This window comes from Phalacrocorax carbo, chromosome 1, assembly GCF_963921805.1.
Source record: "Phalacrocorax carbo chromosome 1, bPhaCar2.1, whole genome shotgun sequence".
Taxonomy (NCBI): domain Eukaryota; kingdom Metazoa; phylum Chordata; class Aves; order Suliformes; family Phalacrocoracidae; genus Phalacrocorax; species Phalacrocorax carbo.
Genome location: NC_087513.1, coordinates 173,481,274 through 173,505,932, shown reverse-complemented (window position 1 = coordinate 173,505,932; position 24,659 = coordinate 173,481,274). Strand labels below are relative to the sequence as shown.

The 24,659-nt window shown below is 39.4% G+C and overlaps 2 protein-coding genes across 10 annotated transcripts in view; one reads left to right on the top strand and one right to left on the bottom strand.

The window, feature by feature from the left end:
• Positions 1 to 11,621: 11,621 nt before the first annotated feature.
• Positions 11,622 to 18,037, bottom strand: MZT1 (mitotic spindle organizing protein 1). The gene is made up of 3 exons (XM_009504734.2): positions 17,892 to 18,037; positions 13,870 to 14,015; positions 11,622 to 12,356 (listed from the first exon to the last, which is right to left on the bottom strand). Exons 1-3 carry the CDS (start codon positions 17,938 to 17,940, stop codon positions 12,333 to 12,335), a joined length of 219 nt encoding a protein of 72 aa, XP_009503029.1. The 5' UTR covers positions 17,941 to 18,037; the 3' UTR covers positions 11,622 to 12,332.
• A 224-nt stretch (positions 18,038 to 18,261) lies between these two features.
• Positions 18,262 to 24,659, top strand: part of BORA (BORA aurora kinase A activator) — a 38,602-nt gene continuing 32,204 nt past the window's right edge. For 6 of the 9 annotated variants that reach the window (XM_064440758.1, XM_064440756.1, XM_064440757.1 and 3 more), the window contains exons 1-4: positions 18,262 to 18,345; positions 19,161 to 19,331; positions 20,468 to 20,574; positions 24,264 to 24,309. In XM_064440758.1, coding sequence (XP_064296828.1) covers positions 19,176 to 19,331; positions 20,468 to 20,574; positions 24,264 to 24,309 — 309 coding nt within the window. In that variant the 5' untranslated portion in view covers positions 18,262 to 18,345; positions 19,161 to 19,175. The remainder of the gene's footprint in view (positions 18,346 to 19,160; positions 19,332 to 20,467; positions 20,575 to 24,263; positions 24,310 to 24,659) is intronic. The other 3 variants (XM_064440753.1, XM_064440759.1, XM_064440760.1) reach the window with 3 other exon arrangements.

Genomic DNA, 24,659 nt, shown 5'->3' with positions numbered 1-24,659 from the left:
GTTGATTCAGATAATGAAGCATTATAAATGTCCTTACCTTTCTGTCTGACTCAGAGCAGCACTAACAGAATGTTTTCCCTCATATTTTTGGAGTTCAGGATGCTTTAAATGTCCCTAGGCTGTGTAGGAGCTGCTTAAACTTCTCACCCTCCAAAGAATTACTCTTACTTTCCAAAAACACTCTGGACAATTGAAGAACGTCATAGTCCCAGCTACCACTTATGCAGCCTGCTTCTTGGGAGGTTTGTAGTCTGAGCATATGTTTAGCTTGTTCATAGGCAAAACCTTTGGACTACTCCAATGCCTATGAGAAAATATTTAGTTTGCGATAGATTTGGGCTATGCTACTGTAAGGGAAAAATAAACAAATAACAACTAAGTATATCTTTCAAGGCCTATTTTTATAGTTTCCTCTAGACAAAAGAATCAACCAGGTGCTTGCAACAGTGCCATCTGGTGACTCCCAGAGACTCAGCGCTAATAACAGGATTCATTTTCAACAGTTTTAAGTTTTTAGCATAAGATACCCAAAATAATGAGGAACGTCTTCATTCGCATTTTAACTGGTAAGAAACAAATGTATTTCCATCTTGGATATTAGTCTGGGGTCAGGGAAGTGCTCTGAGTACCTTCTGTATTTACAAACAGCAGTCAAAAGTGTAAGACACACAAAATTATAGAAAATAAAAATATTAAAATATTACATCATATGTTACATACATGCATACTTGGAAATACAAAGGAGCTATTCACGTAAAGTTAAGAAAAACAGTGGGAATGAAGGAAAACTTAAGCAAAAGATCTTTAGCCTAGTGCTGTATACTTCAAAATGTGGAGAAGTAAGATAAATCTTGAATTAGCACTAATATTGCACCATTCTTTCAAAAGAGGAACTGTGAAGACCCAGGTAACTTAAGGCCAGTAAGCATCACAGAAAAACCAGGCAAAATTAATGGAAAAGCTAATAAGCTGATATGGGATTCAATTAATACAAAATTAAAGCAATGAATGTAATTAACAATGGTCAACATGGTTTTGTAGGAAATAGGTCTTGTTAAATAAAACTTACTTCATTTATTGATGGGATTATTAATTTGGTTTAAAAAGGTAACTGCATACTTTTGGACTTTTGTAGGGAGTTTTGACTTCAGAAAGCCTGACAACTTTTTTTTTTTTTTTTAATGGCCTAAACGATCTCAGTAAAAAACACTTTCACAGGATTCAGAAATGGCTAAATCTTCCAAAGCTCAGTTTCCCAAAGCAAAAACATTGTTGAGACTTGATTTAAATAAGGACAGGACATACACATGAGCACAGGGCTATGGCCATATTATATAAAGCAAGAGGATATACAAGCAGGAGCACCCATCCTGATTTTAGCAGGGTGCTGCAAGGTTCAGTACCTGACCTGATACTTTGTCATTGATAACCTAGAACTAAATGAAAAAAGTATTGCCGACATGTAGATTACACAAAAGCTGGCAGAGTGGTAAACGTAAAGACAAGAAAAAGAGGGATTTTGGACTGTTCAGTTAGGTGGGCCAATTCAAATGAGATCCATTTTAATGCAAACACATGAAGAGCTAAATGACTGGGAACAAGTTGGGCTATACTTCAGAAGTGGAGGACTATGTTCTGCAACACAGTAACTCCAGAAAGGATTTACGGAGTCACTGAGAACGAATAATTCAAAGGGAACCATAAGTGTGATACTGGAGCAAAACAGTGACTCAGGCAGAACGATGTTATCTCCACACAGAGCACAGGCAAGATCCCTATCAGACAGAAGGGAAGGCAAAAAACCAGACAGGCTGCAGAGAAGACCAGGATGAGCACTGGAGAGAAGAAGAAAAATGCTTTACAGAAAGGAAAATCCTTTCAGCTTATCAAAAAGAAGATAGAGTGGTGACTTGATTATAATAGCTCCCCGAGGAGAAAATCCCACAGACTAAAGGGTTCTTTAGTTAAGAAGGAAAAAGCATAACAAGCAGCTGTGTACTGAGCTAAAGCCAGAAAAATTAAAACAAGAAATAAAGCACGCAGAGTTTAATAGTGGAGATGATTAACTATGGAACAGACCAACAAAGGAAGCAGTGGATCCACTATCTCTATTAATGTCTTCAACTCAAGAATAAATGTCTTTTTGGATATGCTTTATCTAAACACGAGTTATTGAACTCAGTAGAGAAGCTGTTGGGTGAAATTCAAAGGCTTGTGAAATACAGGAAGTCAGAGTAGATGATCTAATGGGAATATTTGCAAAGACTAATCTTAGCCTCAGGATACTAGTCTCCTTGGGTTACCTCTCCAGTCAATAGTTTCCTTTAGAGAGCAATTCAGAGACGAAGAATAACTTCAGTGCTCAGATTTGCCCCTCTCCACTGACAGCTTGCCTCTCGCCGTTGACTGCAAACAGTTTTAAGGATAGTTGAAATCATCTGGGTTTTTCACTAAAACGCCACCACCCTAAAGTATAAAATTACAGTATTATTAAATACTTGGGGAAGGGCTTAGCGGGTGAACTGCAGAGAGGACTGGGACAGAGGTGGGGACAGCTCTCTTTTCACTAATTAACCCTTGATAACCTAATCTGATTATGCTGGGAGCTACAGTTTGTCCCTGAGAGATGATCACCTATGGCAAGAGGCTGGAGATTAACACGGCACTTTTTTCCCCCCACTCTTAAATATCCTACTTCAGGAAATCTCCATCCTTCCTCCATTCCCCTCTCATTTTGGAGACCACAGACAAGCAACAGGTCCAGAAACGTATTTGGTGGACAGAAAGGAGCTCCTGGCCAGAGGGCAGGTGGGAGAATTCTGGTCTACTTTCTTTTTTCACTACTGGAAATGGTAGGACTTGTCTTAATTCTTACCTGATCTACCACATCTAATAAATGTGGCTATTTATTTTGTATTTATTTTAAACTGTGATGCTGCTATGGTATTGGTACATCCATTGGTATATCCTCACCAGGGAGGCATATCTTCCTACGCTACAGTTAGTCTATGTGCCACCCTAATCTCGATTGTGCCTTGTCTTAAACATTGCAGGTTGCTGACTAACCGCCAGAAAGTACATAAACACCAAAAGGGAAAAGCTAAAGTGGTTACGAACTAAACAGGGTTGCAGTACTTACTTTGGTGCAGTTTCTGAGACAGTTAGTGTAAATTTTTTTATTCTGAATGAAAGAAAAAAGATGCCACTACAGATTTGCTGTGCTGAAAACTCTCTCTGTTGTGGCTATTTTACCACTGGTATTTCCCATTTGAGTAAAAGTTAAATGCATACACCACAAAATGTTAAGTGCTTAAACCTCAGTTCTCTCTTTTGTGAGCCAAAGTCCTGCAATCAATAGCATGCTTTTTTATTCTTCATTCTAGTTTTAAAATGTTTTCAGAAACAAATCAAAAGGCTAGACTGCACCAATCCTTCATTAAACTGGGAATTGATCCTAAAATACTCTTTATTAGAATCCATGCAAAACTAACAGAGGGGTATTTTACAAAGCTGCAGCAGTGGTTGCAAATGTTTGTCTGCCATCTAGTGGAATATGCAACAGTTTTCAGTAATATTTAGCCTCCTGTTTTGTCTTTTACAAATATTGGAAGTTCTTAAAAATATTCACAGAAGCAAGCATGAAAAGCATGAAGGATAACAGTACCCTCCTCACAAAATTTTTAAACAACAAACTTTAATTGCTGCAAAGACAAAATTGTCACCTTTGTGGGTACAAAGGTCTGTAACACATATCAGGTTGTGTCAGCTGATTATCACAGAAGCTGGATAGTAAAAGAGGAATATGTTGAGAACAGGGCAAAATTCTGTTTTTTCTTCTGCCTGAGATTTTTTCCTAGAGGTTATTTTGCCAAACCTAAACCTATAAACAGACACCAAATGTAACTTGGATACCTAGTATTTGACACAGCACGGGACAGCAGTAATAAAAAGCAAATAGAAGTTGTGTTTTTGAAGAATGAAGGATATCCCTGATATTTATGTGCTATCTCTGCACACAAGATTGGCATATATATATGCGCCAATGCATTGGATACCTACACTGCACACTGTAACACTCTAAAGATATTTTAGGGATATATAAATACAGAAGTTTGCGCACTAGGACACAGAGCGGATTTGGCCATGAAGAATATCATGCGACTCCAGTGTCTCTGATAGTTATGCACATATTAGGACCAATCAAAATAATTCTATCAACCAAAAATGTTTCCAGGAAAAAATGAGTTGCCAAGAAAACCCCTTATTGACTAGTGTCTGATTGTCTTGGGGAAATATTGTAGAAATTACTGCTGAAAAATTGGAAAACATTGAAGCCTGACCTCCTCTAATAAAAGAATTAAAACTGAGGGGAGGGGAGAGAGGAAAATGGTGAATTGTGGCAGATGTAGTAGGCAGAAAACCCAGCTTGCAAAAGAGAAATGGGAGCACCAGACATAGAATGACAAATTATGATAACACTACACTGATGAAAATCTTTGGAGCTTTAGTAAAATTATTTTCATTTTTTATTTTAATTATTGCAATTTTAAAATATTTTTATGAAGGAGAATAACCTATTTTAACCAGACTGCCCTCCCATGGGAAAGCTGAAGGATCTACCCAAACAAAATCAGGTCTTTATGTCACAGTTAAAATGAACAATGCCCATATCCACTATTGGTTCATGTCCTCTATTGCTATTTCACTAACTTCAAAAAAACTTTACAGGGTACAAGTCAACACTGGATTTGGCCCAACACATCTGAAAATGGAACATTGCTGCAAAGTCATCTTTATAGATGTCCGGATCAGACAGACAGCCACTGATTGACAACAACTATCAGCTTTATTACCAATGTCATTCTTAACAGTGAAATACATAGCCCAAGACACCACGCTAAAAATACAGGCCAGATTATCAGTCTGTGTATTTGCCATAGATACTTCTCTGCCTTCACTCTGAGTGCAGTCGTCACAGCACGTAGGAATAAATAGCTGTGCATGTACCTTGCTGAGTTGTTCCTGTGCCTGAGACTGGTTTCGCCTGAACAGTGAAGTTAAACAAAACATTAATTTTTGAATCAGAAAAGCACTTGATTTGAAAGAGACTGAGTTTTACTTTAGCCTGAATCCCTGCTGTGTGGTGTTTAGCTCCCTGCCAGGTTAAACCACAATGATCCTATACAATTCAGACTGTACCTTGAATTCTCCCTAAGAGAATAGTGAGGCTTCTCTTTCCATCTCCTAGGAAATGTTTGTCCAGATACTTTTGTTTGCATCTTTACTTCAAAACATGCAAGACCAGTGTATGATTCATCTTTACATTCCTCATTAAATGTTACGTATGCCAGAGTACAGTATTTGCAAGTGATTAACACTTCTCCGTAACATTGTTCTTGCAACATTTATGTCTCAAAGTCTTGACCTTTACATGTAAGGTGCATATTAATGCAACATCCCAGGGTTTTCAAAACTGTAAATCACAAATAGTAAATAACCCCCTGCTGCTCACAATACACTTTGAGTTCAACACACAGTCTCCGATCATTGGAATGGGACTATCTCTCCATCCTTGATTAGCTGTCCCCTCCCAAAATTATCATTCATCCTGTTCACAATCATGTGCCCCTATAAACTGGCTTGAGAACAAAACCAGAGGGTGTACCAACCAGCCTTCCGAGCAGGCAGGAAGAAATGTCATGAGGAGCTTTTCTGGGAGCCTAGGGAAGCAGGACAGAGCTCCTTCGAGCAGGAGTCTGCTCCTTCAAGCAGTGTCCTCACAAGCTGCACCAACGGGCAGCAATGGCAGAGGGGGTCAGTGGCTTCATCTCGCCACTGCCAGCTTCAAGGCCAAAAAACTACTGGAACATTCCAAAATGTTTTAGCACAGCCACAGCGGGCCTGCATCTGAGCCCGGCTCCCCACACTGGGTCTGGCCATGGCTCCCTGGCTTGGATGGTGGGACAGGCCCTGGCTGCCAGGCCCTGCCCTGATGCACCTCAGGGGGGGCCCCCGGCACCCCCATGGAGCCCCCTGCCTAGGCAGTGCCCCAGCACAGCTTCAGCACTGCCAAGTGGTTAATAAACCATCCCACTTGATTCAGAGAAGTCTGTTGTTAAAGGGACTGAACCTGTGGATGGGAACTAGGGCAGTATGATCACTTATTAACCCTCATTTCTCTGTAACACCTGTCCATTATATAAGACGACCTGTTGCTATCTTTAAACATACTAATTTTTGATCTGGTGTACAGATAAAATAATCAAATAAAAGCAAGCTGGGATGTCCCTCAAGCCTCTTCAACCCTCCTGGGGCCTCCTTCCTCTTCCTCCCTTCTCAGGGGCCCATCCAGCTGCCCCCTTCAGGAACAACAGCATGGCCAACCACCGCCTCCTCCACTCCCCCATTTTCTGTCTCCTTTGCTGAAAGTTACATTCGAGTGTTAAAACTCCCACTTGCCTGTGTAATGACACCACTGAGCTCATTCAGAGATCCATTTTCATGAGCTGGTCTCTTCTTACATGTAACAATCAGAGGTGAGAAAATAAGAATATTTATAAAGTGATAATGAAAGTGCTTAGATTCGATATATTCCAGATTGCCAGTTCAGATAATTAATAGTTGTGGGGTTTGGGTTTTTGTTTTGGATGTTTTTGTTTTTTTTTTCAATCAGGTAACATTTTGATGTCTCAGAAACCGGACTTCCATTTATCTTACTGACAGAAACATCACTGATATTCATCCTAAATATTCCTGATTTTCTTCACGTTGCTTTTACTTAGAGCTGTTTTACACTGCCCTTCATGGACTCTGCAGCCTGATGGAACTGCTACAGCCAGTGTACCTGACGCTGGCAGAGGGGCATTGTAGACTTTCCCCCAGAAACTGGATTAAACCATGTCTTTTAGAAGTATTCTTAATTTCATTTTAACAACATTGAGCAGTATCCAGTTTGCCATTTCCCTAGTATGCCATGTTAACATTTACTTACCTTCACTCCTGGGAAGTTGTGCATTATTTTTAAGGTATGATTTGTCTAATATCAGGTACTGGATCTGCTACATTTTCTCTGTCAGGTTAAAAAGATATAGCCACAAGACTTCATTTCAATGATCCTTGTGCCTCTACAACTTTCTCACGGTATAAACAGTGGGCCTGGGAGCAGTAATCAGACAGCACTATGGTTTTACTTCACCACTTCTACTTGGTAAACCTATTTTCTGTGTCTAACAGGAACTCCTCTTCCAACTTCACAAAACCCTCACAGTGAAGTAGCAGTTGATGGTGCTTCAAAAATCCTTCTCAATTTACCATTTTTCAAGAACTGAGACTCTGGTTTTTACATTTTAAAAGGTTTGCTTTCTTTTTTTTCAAATCTCACTCCCAAGGTAACAAGACAGCAAAACAGGTAACAACATGGGACATTTCTGTTTTTACTCAACACCACCAACGATGTGTTTTAAGTGAAAGTTGTCCTGCATAAATTGAAGTATACTCATCAACATCTCACATGTAAGTCCATAATAAAAAAATTAGCCCACTAACATTTCTACTAAACAACATTCAAATGAAATTCAGTACATTTTTTTCTTTCATTCTTTGCTGATAAAACCCCAAGTTCACCAGTTCACTGGCTGCTGCTGCTGATGCTATGTGACTGGTCTTCAATTCTCTGTTACTACCATTGTTCTTTTAAAGCTTGAAATTACTTAGGCATACTTTTCATTCTTTGAATTTCAGTTTTCCAGACTTTAATTAAAGTAATATTTGTGGTTCAAAGATTTGAATCTCCACTACTAAAGGCATGCCTAAGTCCCTAGCTCAGATCATGCATAGTAATGCAAAGCCCCAATGGTGAGCATTAGCTCTCTTTAAAGCAGGTTGTCTACAGCCACTCCACATACATAGGTTCACTGCCGATTCTTAGGTTACTGTCATGTTTTGTACTTTTAATTCAAAGTATATTCAACTATAAGCATGTAAAAGTAGATGGAAGCATTTGAAAGTGAGAAATGTTGTGGAAGAATGGAAGGACACAACTAGGTGCAGCCTGCTGGGAGCAGTCGCTGGAGTAAAGCGTGCCCACAGCAGCATGCAAGTCCATCTCAGAGGGATCTAGCTGATTGACTCAAAAAAGTCAGCCTATGATTGAACCAGTACTTGCTCAGCTGGAGACCAGCAGGTGGGAAAAGAACATTAGCTGACAATATACATACACTTTTCATGGATACAGTTCTATTAGGTCAAGCATCTCAGCCTAATCAGCATCCAGCATTTTAAAAACTTTTTCTTCATTAACAGATTTTTTGTTAACATAATTGCCTAAGACACAAAGGCTCCCTAATGTTACCATGGAGACTCCAGGATCATATGTTTGCCTTTTTGTTTTAGTACTCTACAATCCCCTGTGAAGTTATTTTCTTACTTAAGTTTATATTTCTAAAATGTAATTATATAATTACAAATGTCATCAATCCTGAAAGTTATCTATAATGCCATGCTCTCTGCAGGACTGGATTAATGATCATGCTTACATCTCACAGCTGTGCTATGTGTGACACTAAAGGTACTCAGTATTAGAATGAGACACTAAGTAGTAGGCAGGACTGCATTTTATTCACAATCACTGAAAAGGAATGGGAATAAACAGTCAGTTTCTGCCATAGGTCACCAATGGCACTCTGCAGTCTTTTTTAGGTCGTGTGCTGCTTGACCTATTCATAATTAACCTCAAAAAAGGGACAAAGCCACAAAATTTGCCAATGATAAAGTTAGTGAGGGTAGTAAGACTACTGACAAACTGAAGAACTGCAGAAAGATGTAAGGCTGGTTAGGAAATAAAACAGCAGATGTAATTCAGCATAGATGAATAAAAAAATGGTACACATGGAGACAAAACCCCCCAGAGTTTCACATACGAAACAGCCTCTCAGCTTATTATTACCACTCAAGAATGAGATCCCATGGTTACTATAGATAATGCCATGAAAACATCTCAGTGCTCAGTTCAAAAAAGCAAGTCAAATATTAGGAATTACTAGAAAAGGACTAAAGAACAAGAAACTAAACAAAGAGGCCAGTACTTAACTGCATGAGTAATGCTGCATACAGTTTTGGTTCCCTTCTCAGAGTATATGAGGCCCAGAAAAAGGTTTTAAAGGACAATAAATACAGAGGCTATTCTATCCCTTTAGTCCACCAAGGAATATGTTAAATAACACATTTCAGCTTAGGAAAGAGGAAATTTAAAGGTGGAGTGTTATACATCTGCAGAATCATGACTGGCACAAGCACAATCGGTAAAGGTTTATGGTGCAGGGAACACTAAATTAAGCTAGAAAAAAATCAGGTACAACATAAACAAGAAGTGGCAATTCTTTATGCAACAGACATCAATTGGTAAAGGCTGCTGTTATTCAGGAAGTGTATATAGTCCAAGGGAAACTGGACAAGTATGGAAAAAGCAGCATTGGGGATTACTAAATAGACAAACCATATGATGTTCAGGAAAGCCTGGAATAGAAGACACTTGGAAGCTAGGAGAACACAGAAGGAAAAGAACCAAATGTGCTTGCATTGTTCTTTTCCTTCCTCAAGCATCTGCTTTTGACTACAAAAGAGGCTATTGCGTGTTAGAAAAAACCTTTGGTCAGAACCTGTATAGCTATTCCTATGTTTATCTTCTCAAGAGTTCCAAGACTATGTAAGGAGCACAGAGGAAAAGCACATGCTGTTTGCTTGGCTTACCGTTAAATGTAGTAGAAGGTTGTGTGCTACAAATGCAGTCAAGGCTTCTCAGCCATCAATGCTAAGTCTGAATGTTCACATTCACAGACCAGGGATGCTAATGAAATGATAGACTTTCATTTTACAGCACAGAAACATTTCCAGTATGAAACTTCCTACTAGAGGGATTTTCCTCTTTTTTTCTTACCAGAAAGAAGAAAATATTCCTTGCATTTGTTCTGGATGGTACCCCAAATCAAGTGATCAGGGGTTCTCTTGTTCCAGTTCCTATTTTGTAAGAAACTTTGCCAAGTATGCTGAGGAAAAGCATATAGGCTTTATAGGTAACCACAGATTTGCCAGTTTTAAGAAACATCTCTTCTCTGCTTTCAGACCAAATATGCTAAATATTCAACCTTTTAAGTTTTGCATTTAATTTTGTAAATATGAACTATTAAGTTTAACCCATGCTACCATTTAGTACCATGTAATTATGAACACGATGCATTTTTAGTTTTATATCTGTCAAATCAGGCTTTTGAATGTCAAAAACAAGCCTTGCTTTTATAATTCTGCATGACAAATGCTCCACCAGCAAATGCCTAAGTGCATGAAACCAGTAAGTTTATTGATGGTAAAATGGTAGGTGCAAATTACTGGACAGATCAGTAATTACATATAAATTGTTCTTATATTGCATTTGCAAGCTGGTTTTAAGCATTTCAAGTATGTAGAAACAAAACTGAAATCAAACTAATAAGTTAGAAAAAACCCTGGAAATACATAAATGCAAAGTAATCAAGAGTGACGTTCAAGGGAAGTCATCAGAATTCCTGTATTGCCCAAAAGGTCTAGCAATGAAGGAAAACAGCACCAGCAGAAACATGGATTTCTTAATTATTTTGGGCACATTTCCTACAGCTTACACAAAATTTTCAGGGTTCAGTTTTCACAAGTGAGAACTCAGACTTAGGTATGGCTCGTGAAAACAGCAAGAATGCCCTCATCTTTTCTCATTTTTGATATGTACCACTAAGTCTAGGTAAAGTTAAGCAGAAGAGCTAATTGCTTATTTGTGTTGATCTGACCTGGTGTTCTTATGATGTTTTACCAAGTTTTCAGGTTTCCTAGGATAAATTTCATTGATGATATCTTCTCATAGTAGAGATACCTTAACTCTTTTCAAAAAACATTACACCCAGTATTCAAAAGTTATAAATCTGAAGTTACAACACCAATTCACAAAGGATTTTAAGCGTTCGTACAAGTGAGCAAACTGATAGCACTTAAAAGTCCCCCAGCTTGGTTATCCAGAAGTTCACAGCATCCTCCTGGATTCTTTTATTTTTGGCCGGGCTAACTGGAAATAATGGTGAGTGATTCAGTGTAATATAAATATTTTTCTATTCTCTCTGCCAGCAATATGAAGTATTTAGACTCCTTGATCACTTTTTCTAGTGCTATGACGTAAAGCGCACACGATGTAAACCTTAAAGTAGAAAGAACTTTTTTCTCTGCACAAATATAAGGTTTGGCTTAACTAAGATTCTAGGTTCATTACCAAATGTGCTCCATCCTATTAACCTTGGGACCCAAAAAACCCTCCATTAACACTATACCTTGAAACCATGCTAACAAAAAACTGAAAAAGCTTAAATAGCAGCAGGTGAAGAATATACAAGAAACCATTTCCTTATGAAGTAGAATTCCTCAATGCAAGGATATTTACTGGAAAGTAACATGATAAACAGTTTACTGGATATATTATAAACACTTGTTTTGGCATCAGTGAAGGCTCCTAGTGCTGAATGAGCAAACACTCCTATAGCAAATGACCTTTTAATACTCACTGATTCCCATCAACCAGCTCCGATGATCTTCATATATGCTTTGACTAGGAAGTAACAATATAGCCTTTATTTTTAGGTCTGGTAGTCAGAACAAATGTAGCATCTGAACTCTAAAATATTCCATGTAATCTAGAATTTAAATTTACACACATTTTTGCAGGGATAACTGAAGTTCCTTTGTTATCCAAGTTAAAAACACTTTTTCCTGCAGGTTGAATCAAAAGGACAATCATTACCTACATTATCAAAAGTGTTTTATTTCTTACTTTCAGATTGAGATTTACTCTAATTAAAATAAAGTCAGGATGGGCCTCATTCCTAGCTGATCCATGAAACAAAACTAAAATTGTACATGTAGTTTTTCATCAAAGCAAGAGATAAAAACCAGGATATATTAGCACTTCTAAAGGATGCATTAAAAAGCTATACTCATTATAACAATATTCGTTGCTACACACTAGTAAGTTCAGCAAGTGTGCAGTACCTAACATGGTTTAAAAAATACCGGATGCCAAAGAGCAGCAATTGCACTATATTCACAAATAGTTCACAACAATACCAAGTAATGAGACTACTGGTGAACCTAACTTATTAAAAAACCTTTCAAAGCTATTCTATACATCACCCTTTTCAAGATTACAGAAATATTCTGAAACCTTCATGCACACACACTTATTTCACTTTTCTTCAACAGTGGCACCCTTCAAAGCCTCTGTTAACTTTAGCTTGGCATTCTTCTCACAGAAATCTCCCATGTCAGCCTGTCATATTTTCAGCGGCCTAGAAACAGAAAAAAATTATTACAAGAAGTAGACACCATGTAGATTAATTTTAATCTTTTTTTGTAGCTACCTTAATTTACCTAGAAAACTTAAGTCTAAAAATAAGCTACTTATTAAAATTAAGATGTGTAGTGTTGTTCTCTAATAGCATTATTTTAAAAGGAGTCAATTGCATTTAGCCTTTATTAACATAGCCATTACTGTCTGCTTGCGTTAAATTGTATATCCTGCATCTGAGCAGCTTGTATCCTATACATTTAACTCTAATGCTTTCAAGTGCTCAAATGCATGATTTCTTTTCGTTTGAGTTCCCTTCTTTATACAATTTATAGTAATTACTCCCACTCATACAGATAAATTATTGACTTAGAAGAATGACACTAATCATAACTGCATAAATCACACTGCCAATTATTTGATCAAGGTCACCAGTAAGTATTTTTATCACTGAAAAACTCAACCCAGCCAAAGTACAGTGGTTGGAGACTGACACTGGTAGATTTTAAACCACTTATGGCACAAACAATCAAAGGATAGCAACGGGAATGACAAACCAGTAAAAGCAAAGGAAGATGTTAACCAGCCCTCAATTACTTATATAGATATGATTAAACACATACAAATGCACACATTTAAGCATGTACACAAATATGCATGAGAAAATATGCATGAGCATGAGTATAAAAAATGTTAAGTTAAAAATGAAGTAAAAAGTTTGAAAACCAGTGAAAAATAGCCCAGACTAGCATTCATCTAGTCAAAAATCTGTAAGCTGAATTTTCTAAGATTCAGAATGGCAGTCTTCCAGGACAGAGATAGGCAGGCTAGACAGAGGCTTCCCCTCCACCTTCCCAGAAGTAAACAAATAAGATACAGTGGAAAAAATCATGATGTTTAGCTAGACAGTAAAGAATTAAAATCCTTTAAAGGCAAGTGAAGATTTTTTTAAAAAAAACAACACAGTTGTCCTCTCTGTTAGCTAAATTTAGGTAAATGCTGAATTATGAAAAGCCCCATATATACACACACCACGAAATCCCCTCGTTTGTCTTTGGAAGGATTCAAAGAACAAGTTACTGCTTTTACCACATTATGTGAAGATCACATCAGCAAGCTGCATGTACCTGTTCACAAGTACTGCTGCATACTATTAGGCTTGAGGTTGTAGAAAGGAGGTGATATGGGTTAAAAGAGAAAGTAGCAATCTATTTGTGATATGATGCAGATCAGGGGCAAATGGTGGCTACACATGCCCAGAATGAAAATCTGTGGGTTTTTGTTGTTGATGCCCCCCCACTTCAGAAGACTTAATGTAATTATTTCTGAAAAGATTTTACTCCTGCTTTGTGTTCCATTCAGTTATATTAATTGCCTTTTCTACTGAACAGTTAATTTCCTTGATTTAAACGTGAGTCATATCCTAAAATACAATTTACAAACTGAACTACAGCAAGTTGAACATACAACTGACTCAAAAACAAATTTATAATCTTTTTAAGCAAAAGCATTACCTTCAGAGCTTCTGTAGCTTTACGCAGTTCTTTAATAACAGATGATAACGCTTCTGGATTTATCCCCTGTTCACAAAGCCGCACACAAATAGACAACGTCTCCATATCCAAGCCAGTGTTTAATATTCTTGAAATCTCAAACAGAACTGCAACAAGAAAAATGAAAGCACTTTAGCCCCTATGGACTCTGAAATTTCAATGATTTAAAAATGTTATTCATCAACATTTGATTTCTACAGTAGAGCCTGTGAACATGGCAGTTGTGGAAAGCTCTTGCAGTCTGAACTTTAACAGCAGCATCTGTGTTCAGCTTTCCAGCACCAACTAGAAGCCACAGCTTCTAACACAAGCACCATGCTTTTCTGGTTCAGCAGACTTAATACTGGATAATGAGTTTTGAAAAATAAAAAAATAAGTAAAGAATTCAATAATTAACATGCTTGCCACTTACGTAAAAGGCAGGCTGTAAGAATAATTCATGCTTTTGAACTCCAGATACTGACAGAGCCCTACTAACATGGGCTGGAAGTGCATTCTTAAAGCTTTTACAGAGAACATCAAGAGTTTTCTAGCCACCTCCATCCAAAACTAAACCTGACTTTAACACTGGCACTGGTTTAAGGACAAGCAACACCGATTTTTATGTGACTCGAATCAAGAGCAGTGCCACATGTCAGTATGAAACCTTTTGTAGAAGGATATTCCAGTCAGCTTTCTGCAGAAACAAGGCTCTCTCCCCTTCCAAACCTTCCCTGGAACACTCGTTTTCTTTGATTCTCAAAAACAGTTTGTTATATATGTAACAGACCACCTGAGATATTATTTCTGGTTGCTACAGTACTCTCCATCCAGAGGCTAAGTCCCTAGCAACACAAGTTGATTTTGAACAGATGTTTTTCACACTGCTCCTGTAATCAAACCTCCACCAAGCAAGGGGATAGGCAAATGGAAGGTCTTTCTTACCATGTAAAAGCAGCCTGGCAAGTGACTACTGTCCACTTGGCAGCTGCAAAAATACTCTGATTTGGCACACCAACGACATACCCTTAGAGTCACCCCGGCCAAGAGACCGATGGCCTAACGCATTCAGCCAATTCCACTAAGTCTCAGGGAAATGCCAGAAGCTATGAAAACAACCCTCTGGAGAGTGATAATACTCTTGAAGCCCACACAAGTAAGTTGGATTAAGAGTACACACAAGTTTAAGACACAAAAGCAGTTTGTCAGACCAAATCCCTGGCTGCAAGCCACAGGGGCAGCTTCCTTCTTCACAACAAGACTTTCTGTCTCCACTGGCTTGAAAGCAAACCACCCCGAAGGCATTACACATGCACACCCTGGCCACACCAAAGCATCTTCAACAGCCAGATAAAGCAACAACAAACGATGCATTTGCAATAAAATGCCACTGAACATTAAGAGCTACAGAACTAAGACAGACCAACAGCTTTCCAGATATAAGCAATTCTTACTTTAACCATTTAAATTTTATCATGAAATTACTAAGTATGTCACATATCTGAAGGCAGAGCAGTAAATCTAACTAAAGATAAGTTCCAGTTTCCTATGTTAGCAAGAGTTGTGGTCACTCATTTCTAATAAGAAATATCTTTAGGTGTTGAGGCAGCATCTTTGATAGAGCGATGTAGCAGTTTCTCCATAAAAATCTGAGCTTTTAACAACAATTTTGCAGAGAACAGCTCCTATTTGTAGCTGACATTCTAGATATCAGAATGATGACTGAATCTAGATTTATCTCAATTTTCTAAACTACTAAAGATATAAAACAACACTTTTTTTAATACCAGCCCATTTGCTTCCATTAGGTCCTATTTCTTATGCAGTAAGTTAAGACAACACAGATTTCATATTCTGTTTTAAAAGGTCTAAAAAAAATTATCCTACAAATAGTTTTTCTACTGATTATGATGCATCCTCATCAAGAAAATTCTAATCACACAAACAAAGCTATCACAGTGCTTTATGTTTTCAGTTATGTCACCAAAGCACTTCAAATATTCTTATAATGGACATTTCAAAAGATTAATGTTATTTTGAACAGTAAAAAACCCAAAACAATGAATTTATTGAGTGCAGTGAAATTTCAAACATGAGAGTATTTCTAAGACTCTGTTTAAGTAAATCTTTAAGGAGCAAGTGTCTTTTTAAGTTAAGGGACATTTGTTTTCCTCTAAAAAAACACCTGACCTCAGAAAAGATTAAATTATGAATGCCTTTCCAAAATAAAATATACATCTGTATAGATCCTACATCTGTACACTTCCCACATCAGTTCTCAAAAGTCTTACTTTGTCTTTAAATTTGCATATTGTCCCTCCCATCTAAAACATTCCTGCAGAAGTGAAGAGAGGGTGGGTGTCATGAACAGCTAGAAGACCTTAGAATCACTGTCCTTCCCAAACAAATCTCCCTCCATATGCACAGAATGGTCATACCTTCCTGACATAGAGCAGCCATAATAACCCTGCTACTCTGCCTGGCCAGCAGCACACCAGAGTGGGTAGATCAGCAGCTGAAAGACTAATTTTTATGCCAGTTCAACCCATGAAGGTGTTTGCTAAGAAAATCTTATGGAACAGTAGCCATAACTATAATATAAAGGAAGATTGTGAGAAAACAACAAACACAAAGCAACACCCCCCTAAACACACTCCCTAGCCCCTAGTCCCTCTTTAAGGCATTTACAGAGAAAGTCTTCCTATTTAACAACCCACAGAATATTTCCTGGCAGCTCTCCACTCTGCCTGAAATCCATCTAAGCTTTCAGCATAGCCATTCCATAGAATACCAGAGTTTAGCTCCACACCTTGCTAAGAAAGACCTCCTGACCCTCTCAGCTTTGATTCCCCATAGTCAGGCTGGAAGAGAAAGTGAACTCAGAATCACAGCGTGGTAAGGGTTGGGAGGCACCTCTGGAGACCGTCTTGTCCAACCCCCCTGCTTGAGCAGGCACACCTAGAGCAGGGGACACAGGACCACGTCCAGGCAGGTTTTGAATGTCTCCAGGGTGGGAGACTCCACACCCTCCCTTGGCAGCCTGTGCCACTGCTCTGGCACCCTCATAGGAAAGAAGTTTTTTCTCATCTTGAGGTGGAACTTCCTGTCTTCCAGCTTGTGCCCATTGCCCCTTGGCCTGTCATTGGGCACCACTGAAAAGAGTCTGCCCCATCCTCTTGACACCCTCCCTTTAGATATTGATAAGTATTGATAAGATCCCCCCACAGCCTTCTCTTCTCCAGGCTGAACAGATCCAGGTCTCTCAGCCTTTCCTCATAAGGGAGACGCTCCAGCCCATGATCATTTTGGTAGCTCTCTGCTGGACGTGCTCAAGCAGTTCCCTGTCCTTAAACTGGGGGGCCCAAAGCAACTCCTGATCTTAACTCACCCTGCTCACATTTCTCACTGTTTATAAATCTCTGAAGTATTGCCCACTAATCCCAGTGCCACTTCACTCACATTCCCCATCCCACAACAGCAGCAGTCTTTTTGTATCAGAAACTATTCTAACACTGACCACCCTTCTCACAATTTTTGCTGTGGGTTGTTTTTAGTCATTGACTTTGGTTTCCTGACATGAGCAATCCACAGGAGCAAGGCAATGGGTTCAAGATCAGTTGAGGCGCTGCCACTTACAGCACCACAGGGTTGGTCCCTCCTCTCCCTTGCATGTGCTTCCTCCACTCCGGTTTAAGTCCAAGATGCACAGAGCCAGGTGACATAATTTGCATTAAGCATTTCAAACAACGGGAAATAATACCAAATGCGCATGTTTACAAATATTAAAATAACTTAAATGCTTAACAGATAATTAAAAAAACAAACAGAAGTCAGACGAGGTTCAAAGCTACCAGCACCACACGCATATTTGAAGCGTTTCAGGCGTTACATGAAGAAAAAAGGAGTTGCTACGCGGTCAGTGCTTAAGCAGTTGCAAGCCGTGACCCTCCCCGCAGGAGAGGCCCCCAGCCCGGAGCCCCGGCCCCTTCCTCCCCGGCACCCACCGTCCATGGTTTCCCGCACCGCATTGAGGCTGGCAGCGTTGCTCGCCATAGCAGCCCGCCAACCGGCACCGCCCCCTGCCCCGCACCCGGAAGCGGAACGAACTCCAGCCCCTCTCCCTCTCCTACGCTAACGTCGTTCAAATGCTCTCGCCCTGCCTCCCCTCTCCCCACGTGACACCGCGAACAGAACCCGCTCCCATAACAGCCGGAAGGAAAGGGGCGCGCTCTCTTTCGAATTTGTGTAGCTGCTCCCCTGGCGATTGGCCCGTTCGAGAGCGAGGGGAGAGGGAGGGGGGACCTGCCATTGGCCTGGCAGCGGAGACTGCGCCTCGCGATTGGGCAGAGCCCGGGAGGGGGCGGGGCTAGTTAAAGAGCCGCCCGGCGCGGCGGAGGCGGGAGTTGTGATTCGGAGCGAGCATGAGCAGGCGCTGTCGCTTTACGGTAACGGCAGCAGGTACCGGCTGCGCGCGCCACGGCTGCTGGGGTCTGAGGGGAGCGGGGTGGGGCGCGGTGGCAGCGCCCTGATGGAGGGCGGGGGAAGGGGGCTGAGCGGGGACAGCTCCCTGGGGTTCCTGTCACTTTTCCCATCCTAGGGGAGGGGGCTGCTGGGGCACGGCATGGGGGGGTGGCAGACCCGCGGCCCTTCTCTTCCCCCTGCCGTTCCGGGAGGGAGCGATGGCGTCTCCCGGAGCCGCTCTGGGGCTGCTGTGGGCCCGTTTGGGGCGTATGGGGGTAGAGGGGTTAGTTATGGCCGTTGTGGCGGCCGCTCTCCGGTTTCCCCTCTGGGCCCCTTGGCTTGCGGGTTGTAGAGGGCTGGCTGGCACCGGGGGGCTCCCGGGCGGCAGCCCTGTGCCACCCGCCTTCCAGGAACGCCTCTTCGTTTCCGAAGCCCTTGAGCGCTGGCGCTTGGCGTGCGAGCTGCCCTCCAGGAGGGTATTTGGGCTTCATCGCTGGTCTGTTTCTTCTGGTCGCTTTTTCTGTTATTGGCTGCTTGTTTTTTATCGCGTTTTCAGTGTCCTTTCTTGTCTTGTTTTCATAGATTCTATTTTTAGTTCTTCTTCGTATCAGCCTTCTTTATCAGCTTCGCGTGTCAGTAGGTCCTAGCCAAACCTAACTTTGGTTTTGTTCGTCTTTTAAATGTTTCTGCATCCTTCAAAATGACAGATCCATCTCTTCCCAAAACCTTTAGGAAGACCCTAAAAAGTCAAAATTGTAATTTCCTTCCCCCCCCCCCCCCCTTCATTTTTCCTCCCCCTCTCTCTTTTCCAGGTATAGCTTAGTGTTATGGGTGATACAAAAGAAGCTAAAATGCAGATAACGCCTGAAACTCCAGGACGAGTCACAGTCCTGAATCCTTTTGAAAGTCCCAATGATTATTATACTCTTCAGGAGCAGATTGTCTCCAGTCCTTCAGTCTTTAAATCGACAAAATCCTCATCTGTAAGATCTAGTCTTAAATTCTGTAACTATACAGATGTAGTGCTAATATTTTGAAATGCATTAAAGTGTGTATTTTATTTAGTGTACTTCAATTTATACACTAAGCCAAAGAATTTTTGTGACGTTTGATGTTTCTTCTGATTACAGGAGTGTGCTGCTTTTAGTACTAACATTGTAACTTAATGTTCCTACTTTGATTTTTTTTTTTTAGGTGTTAGGTGTATCAGTAGATTAGCATATACCCGCTAAGTGCCAAAATGAATTGAAAATAGATAAAGGACAATTGTTGGGTGTGGTGTTCTTGTCCCACTTAAAGTGGAAAAGAACCAGTTCCTAACTTCCATGCAAAACAGGCTAGATGCAAGTAAAAATTGCACTTCTGTTATGAGCTGTTTGCATATCACAGAATCAAGTGCATGATTTTGTGTATGTATAACACTTTTTAGTTGCAAATTACATTCTGGTTTGCAGTTTGAATTATTTTCTGATAAGCAATAGAGACGAGGCTATGCTAACGAAACTAAAAAGACTTGCTTGGTAGATCATTTTTCAAACATATTTGAACAGTATTTTGTAATTAAATGTTAAATAAAGGGGTGAAGCCGCTTTATTTCTGAATTGGCTTTTGTTGTGCACTGTGCATGGCATTATAAGGAAGACTTTGCAGGATGCATATGGGGTTGCAACTCCTCAGTCTTCTTGGAAATGTGAGGTGTAAGGAAGGCTACTCTACCATTTGGGTAACTTGGGTTAGGCACAGCCAGTGGGTTTTCATGGAACTGCAATTTTGATTGTGGCAATCTAGAAGCAACTAAATTTTATCCCAAGTTCTGTATCTTTAGCAGATCTGTCCCCAGAAACTGAGAAGGAATTGATACCTCAGTTTATAAATATTAGCTGTAACCTTCCACTTTATGTTGTCTTGTAAATCACTGTAATACCACTACCAGGATAAAGAAGCCTGATTGACTTACTCATTTTTTTAGAGTAGATCATTTAAATAGAAACTCTTTTGATTGTCTTTGGCAGAAACTACATGGAAGTTACGATTGCATTGTTCCGTTGAGATTTGTCCTGTGGTTTTATTTTTGTCTTTTTAGACTAGCAAGCATTAAGATGTCCATTTCTTTTTTTAGACACCAGGAAAATTTAGGTGGTCTATTGATCAGCTTGCTCTAATAAATCCTGTGGAAATTGACTCGGAAGATGTTCGACGCCAAGCAATGTACTTGAGTCATGCTAGGTAACTTACCATCTGTTTTTATGCCCTTAACTTAGCTTGAATACTAGAACGCTGTTCTTTTGCTTTATTGACTTTTCAACACAGCATTAAAGGCTTTTTATTCAAATCTTTTAACATAGATTTTTATGTGTCCCTGATGTGGATGTAATATTTAGATGAGGCTGCCTCTGTGTCACTCTTTTATAATATTAAGAACTGCTGATCCACTCTGATTGCAGTTTGGAAGACAGCCAGATAAAAGCAGTCAACAGAAGCAAGAAAATGTCTTGCCAGTGATTGTTACCAAGCTACCCCTCCACTCAGTGACTGTTACCGAGCTACCTCTACCACTCCTTGTCAAAACACAATTTATCTTCTTGGACTGTTCCATACCGAGACCTATGAAGTGTAGGCTTCTTTGGTCTTCAGGACTCCTGCAGAAGGGTAGAGCTGGGGAAGCTAGCTACGTAAGCTAGTACCCTTTTTGAAAGGTATAGGTTGGATTTAGTGTGAAGGAGGGAAGATCAGTAAGTCTGCCTTCTTTGAGGAGGAGATTGCTTGTTACTTGAAATAATTTGGGGATCTTGATTTCAACTTTTTCCTTCCTCTGAAAATAACTTCCATGGGGAAAACAAATGAGTAAGGAAAACAGGCTTGGTATTCACAGCTCATATCGAGGGGTAGTCTTAGACCCTAATAGTACAGAACAATGTGCCCAGTGAAGGCAATCAAGGGAAGGCCACAATGATTAATCATGGAGACACTCCCATACATTTCTTGGATACAAATGTGCAGAAAGAATTGCACCTCATAGCACGAAGCACTGCAGTAACAGAATAATGAAAAAATCCTCCATCCTGTTTATGCCTGTAGGGCTTAAAGTCCTGTTATTGAAATTATACAGATAGAGGGCTGTTTAGGGTAAGAGTCTTCTGAATATTCATAGAACCATAGAATGGTTTGGGTTGGAAGGGACCTTTAGAGGCCATCTAGTCCAACCCCCCTGCAATGAGCAGGGACATCTTGAACTAGACCAGGTTGCTGAGAGCCCCATCCAGCCTGACCTGGAATATTTCTAGGGATGGGGCATCTGGGCACCTCTCTGGGCAACCTGTGCCAGTGTTTCACCACCCTTGTCATAAAAAAATATTGTGAATTAGACCTATTGTTCTTAGTGTCTGACTGAACCTACTTGTCTCTTTTTGAACAGGAAGAGGCATAAGAAGGAATATGAATTTCTCTCTACAGTAGAGATGTAGAAAGAATATAACTGTCCTCAGCTGTATTTGTGAAACACCATGTCTTAATGTCGATACTGTTTTTCTTAACATGTTTGTTTACTGGGCTTCCTCTAGCAGCCAGTAGGTTTCAGACTAATGCTTCTTATACATTATAAAGCCTTAAGCCTTATGCTTTTGGGAGTTGATTAGATTGTTTCTAGAAGCCTATTAGGACACGTGCAGACTGGCTTTAATTTTGATGGCTTAGGTGACAATTCCAATGATGATTAGTTGCATGGCCTATAGATATAAATGTGTGTTGTCTCAGTGGGGCCTTTTGGTCTGTCCCACCGTTTCATAACCACTGTGATTCCGCCCCCCGTAATCCTCCAATATGACTAGAAAGAGACTGGTTTGTCTATGTGTAGATTTGCTGTGTTCATGCTTCAGTGTAGTACAGACTGAGGTGGTTATTTTTGGAGACTGCAAACTGTTGATTAAACACATATATGTGTGTACATATATAAGTGTGTGTAAGATTTTGTATGGCAACGGATTTTAATGTGCATTTCATAAATACCTCTCTATGGAAACTAAACTGTCATAAATACAGCTCTTGATATTCAAAGTCCCTCATAAAAGAATTGAGTTTTTGAAGCCCATGCATAATGTTACACAAACTATATACTCCGTTTTAATAATGCATGTTAACAAGTTATTTTCTCAGTTAGTTACAAAGAACCACAAACATAAGAAATTTGGTGTATAAATATTTCAAACGATTCTCCATTACGTAATGAAAACAGTTTGGGTAGCAGAACAGTGTAAAAGCTCATGAGCGCTTTGCAAAGCCTGAGTGTGTATCACGTGTATACTTGATTTTGTGCAGTATTACTGTTTCCATAAACTGAGCATTGTCTGTGTGCTTATCGCACTGCTTATAAAATGATTAGGAGAACTTTTGTCTGGCAGTATTAGTGACTAATAGTCTGTCAGTAACTGAGCAGACACAGTGACACAGTCTTGTCCACAAACTCCCCTCTTCCTTTTTTATTTCTACTGGTAGAAATTGAATGTTTCTAAATTGAATGCTATGCTATTATATGGTAAGTATTAAAAAGAAAAAATAAAATCTGTACTGCACCTTACATAATGTGTGTCACAGATGCAAGCACGCTGTTGCTTGAAGTTGCATACAAGACTGGCTTGGTTTATTCTTCTTAAATACATATGACATTTTCACTTTGTTATTTTCCTGGAGTTATGCACTAAATAAAAATTCAGCACTAACCGGAACTTTTAGTGGGGGCTATTTTCCCAGCTCCCCTGTTTCTCCTTGTATCCCTGTGTCTGGTTTGTAAAGATGCTTATTACTTGTGATCCACTAATGATTGTATGCTTATTTTTTTGGTACAATAATTGAATTTTATGCAAGTGTCTTCATAGAACTGTCACTTTAACATCATCTAGGCAGACATAGTTGAAGATGGCATGTCCAAGTATTGCCGATTCCTTAAAAGTCTGATTGACATCAAAGAAAGAACGCTGTGAGGGAAAGTTTAATGTACATATTAGGGATGTCTACAGGTGTTTGTGTGGCTACTAATGTCTGTTGTCTGACTGATCTCTGAAATTATTCAAGAGTAATTCAGGTATACTAACTGTGTATGAAAGTATTACGTGATTCACCTAAGTCGATGAATATTCATTGTAAAATTTTTTTGAGCTCATAAATTACGTAGTAGTAACTGAAAGTGAGACTTGAAGGTTGACCGTTAAAGGAAGTATAAATGTAGAATCTCACACGTCATTTGAAGATGGCTGAAGTAACTATGATGTTTTTTAAAAATCTAGGTTAAAGCTGCATATGGGAATGTGTTAATTGATTCCAACTGAAATATGATATTGTGTCCTGAGCTGAAGAAAATATGGCAGACAAGCTATTTGAAAGGGGGAACTCTGTGCTGGGAAAGTGGGCTGTGTCAGGAATTTGAGTGTACAAACATTCCAGGAGTATCTTCTGTTGTGTTTTGTTCCTTACAGCTGAGCTTTTTTTATTCTGCTTGATTTTATAGTGAGATTCTTTGTAAGCCTAATCTCATGGCAACTTCAATAGTAAAATCTATTCATATGACAAGTTCAACTTAACTATGTGTATTATTTTGGAAGATCAGTTATGATTCAGTTTTTGTCCAGATAAAAATATTTGCTGATACAAGGAGTAAATAGAAGATTTGCAAGTATGTACTTATAAATGGTACAGATCTTTTTTCAAATGAACTAAAGTAGCCAAGAAGTGTGTTTATATTTCCGAATTTATAGTTTATTGCACAGAACAGTAAAACATCATGAGGCTTAGGGTTTAGTGCAATTTCATTTGTAACATTTCTCTTAAGCATCTATAAAAGATTACATGGTTGGACTTTACTGGGGTTTTTTCCAATTATGTGATGGCTTTGATAATTGAGTTGTTTTTCATTTGTTACTTAGAATTGATAAGGAGACAGAAGATAGAAGGCAAAGAGCCATTGAGGAGGTAATAAAACTTTCTATACTACCAAGTATTGATTTGTTTTAGCTACATACCTACAAAAAAGATCCATGTCTATTACAGGATTTCAAAACTCAGAAGCCGATTATATTTTACTGGTCAGTAAGAAAGTAATTTTGTGTCCTTATCTCTTGCAGTTGTAGGTAGAATCCACACAGTCTTTTTCTTCCCATCTTCTTTCACACACCTGTAGGTCAAACCAGCAGATTGTTTCTTTCATGTCGCTTGGCTAGTGGGAATGTGGCTGTAAGCAAACAAACAAATAGTTAATTTAAGGTTAAAAATAATGATTATTTGGAGTTTTACAGTAACTGATCTTGTTAGGTAGCTTAGTT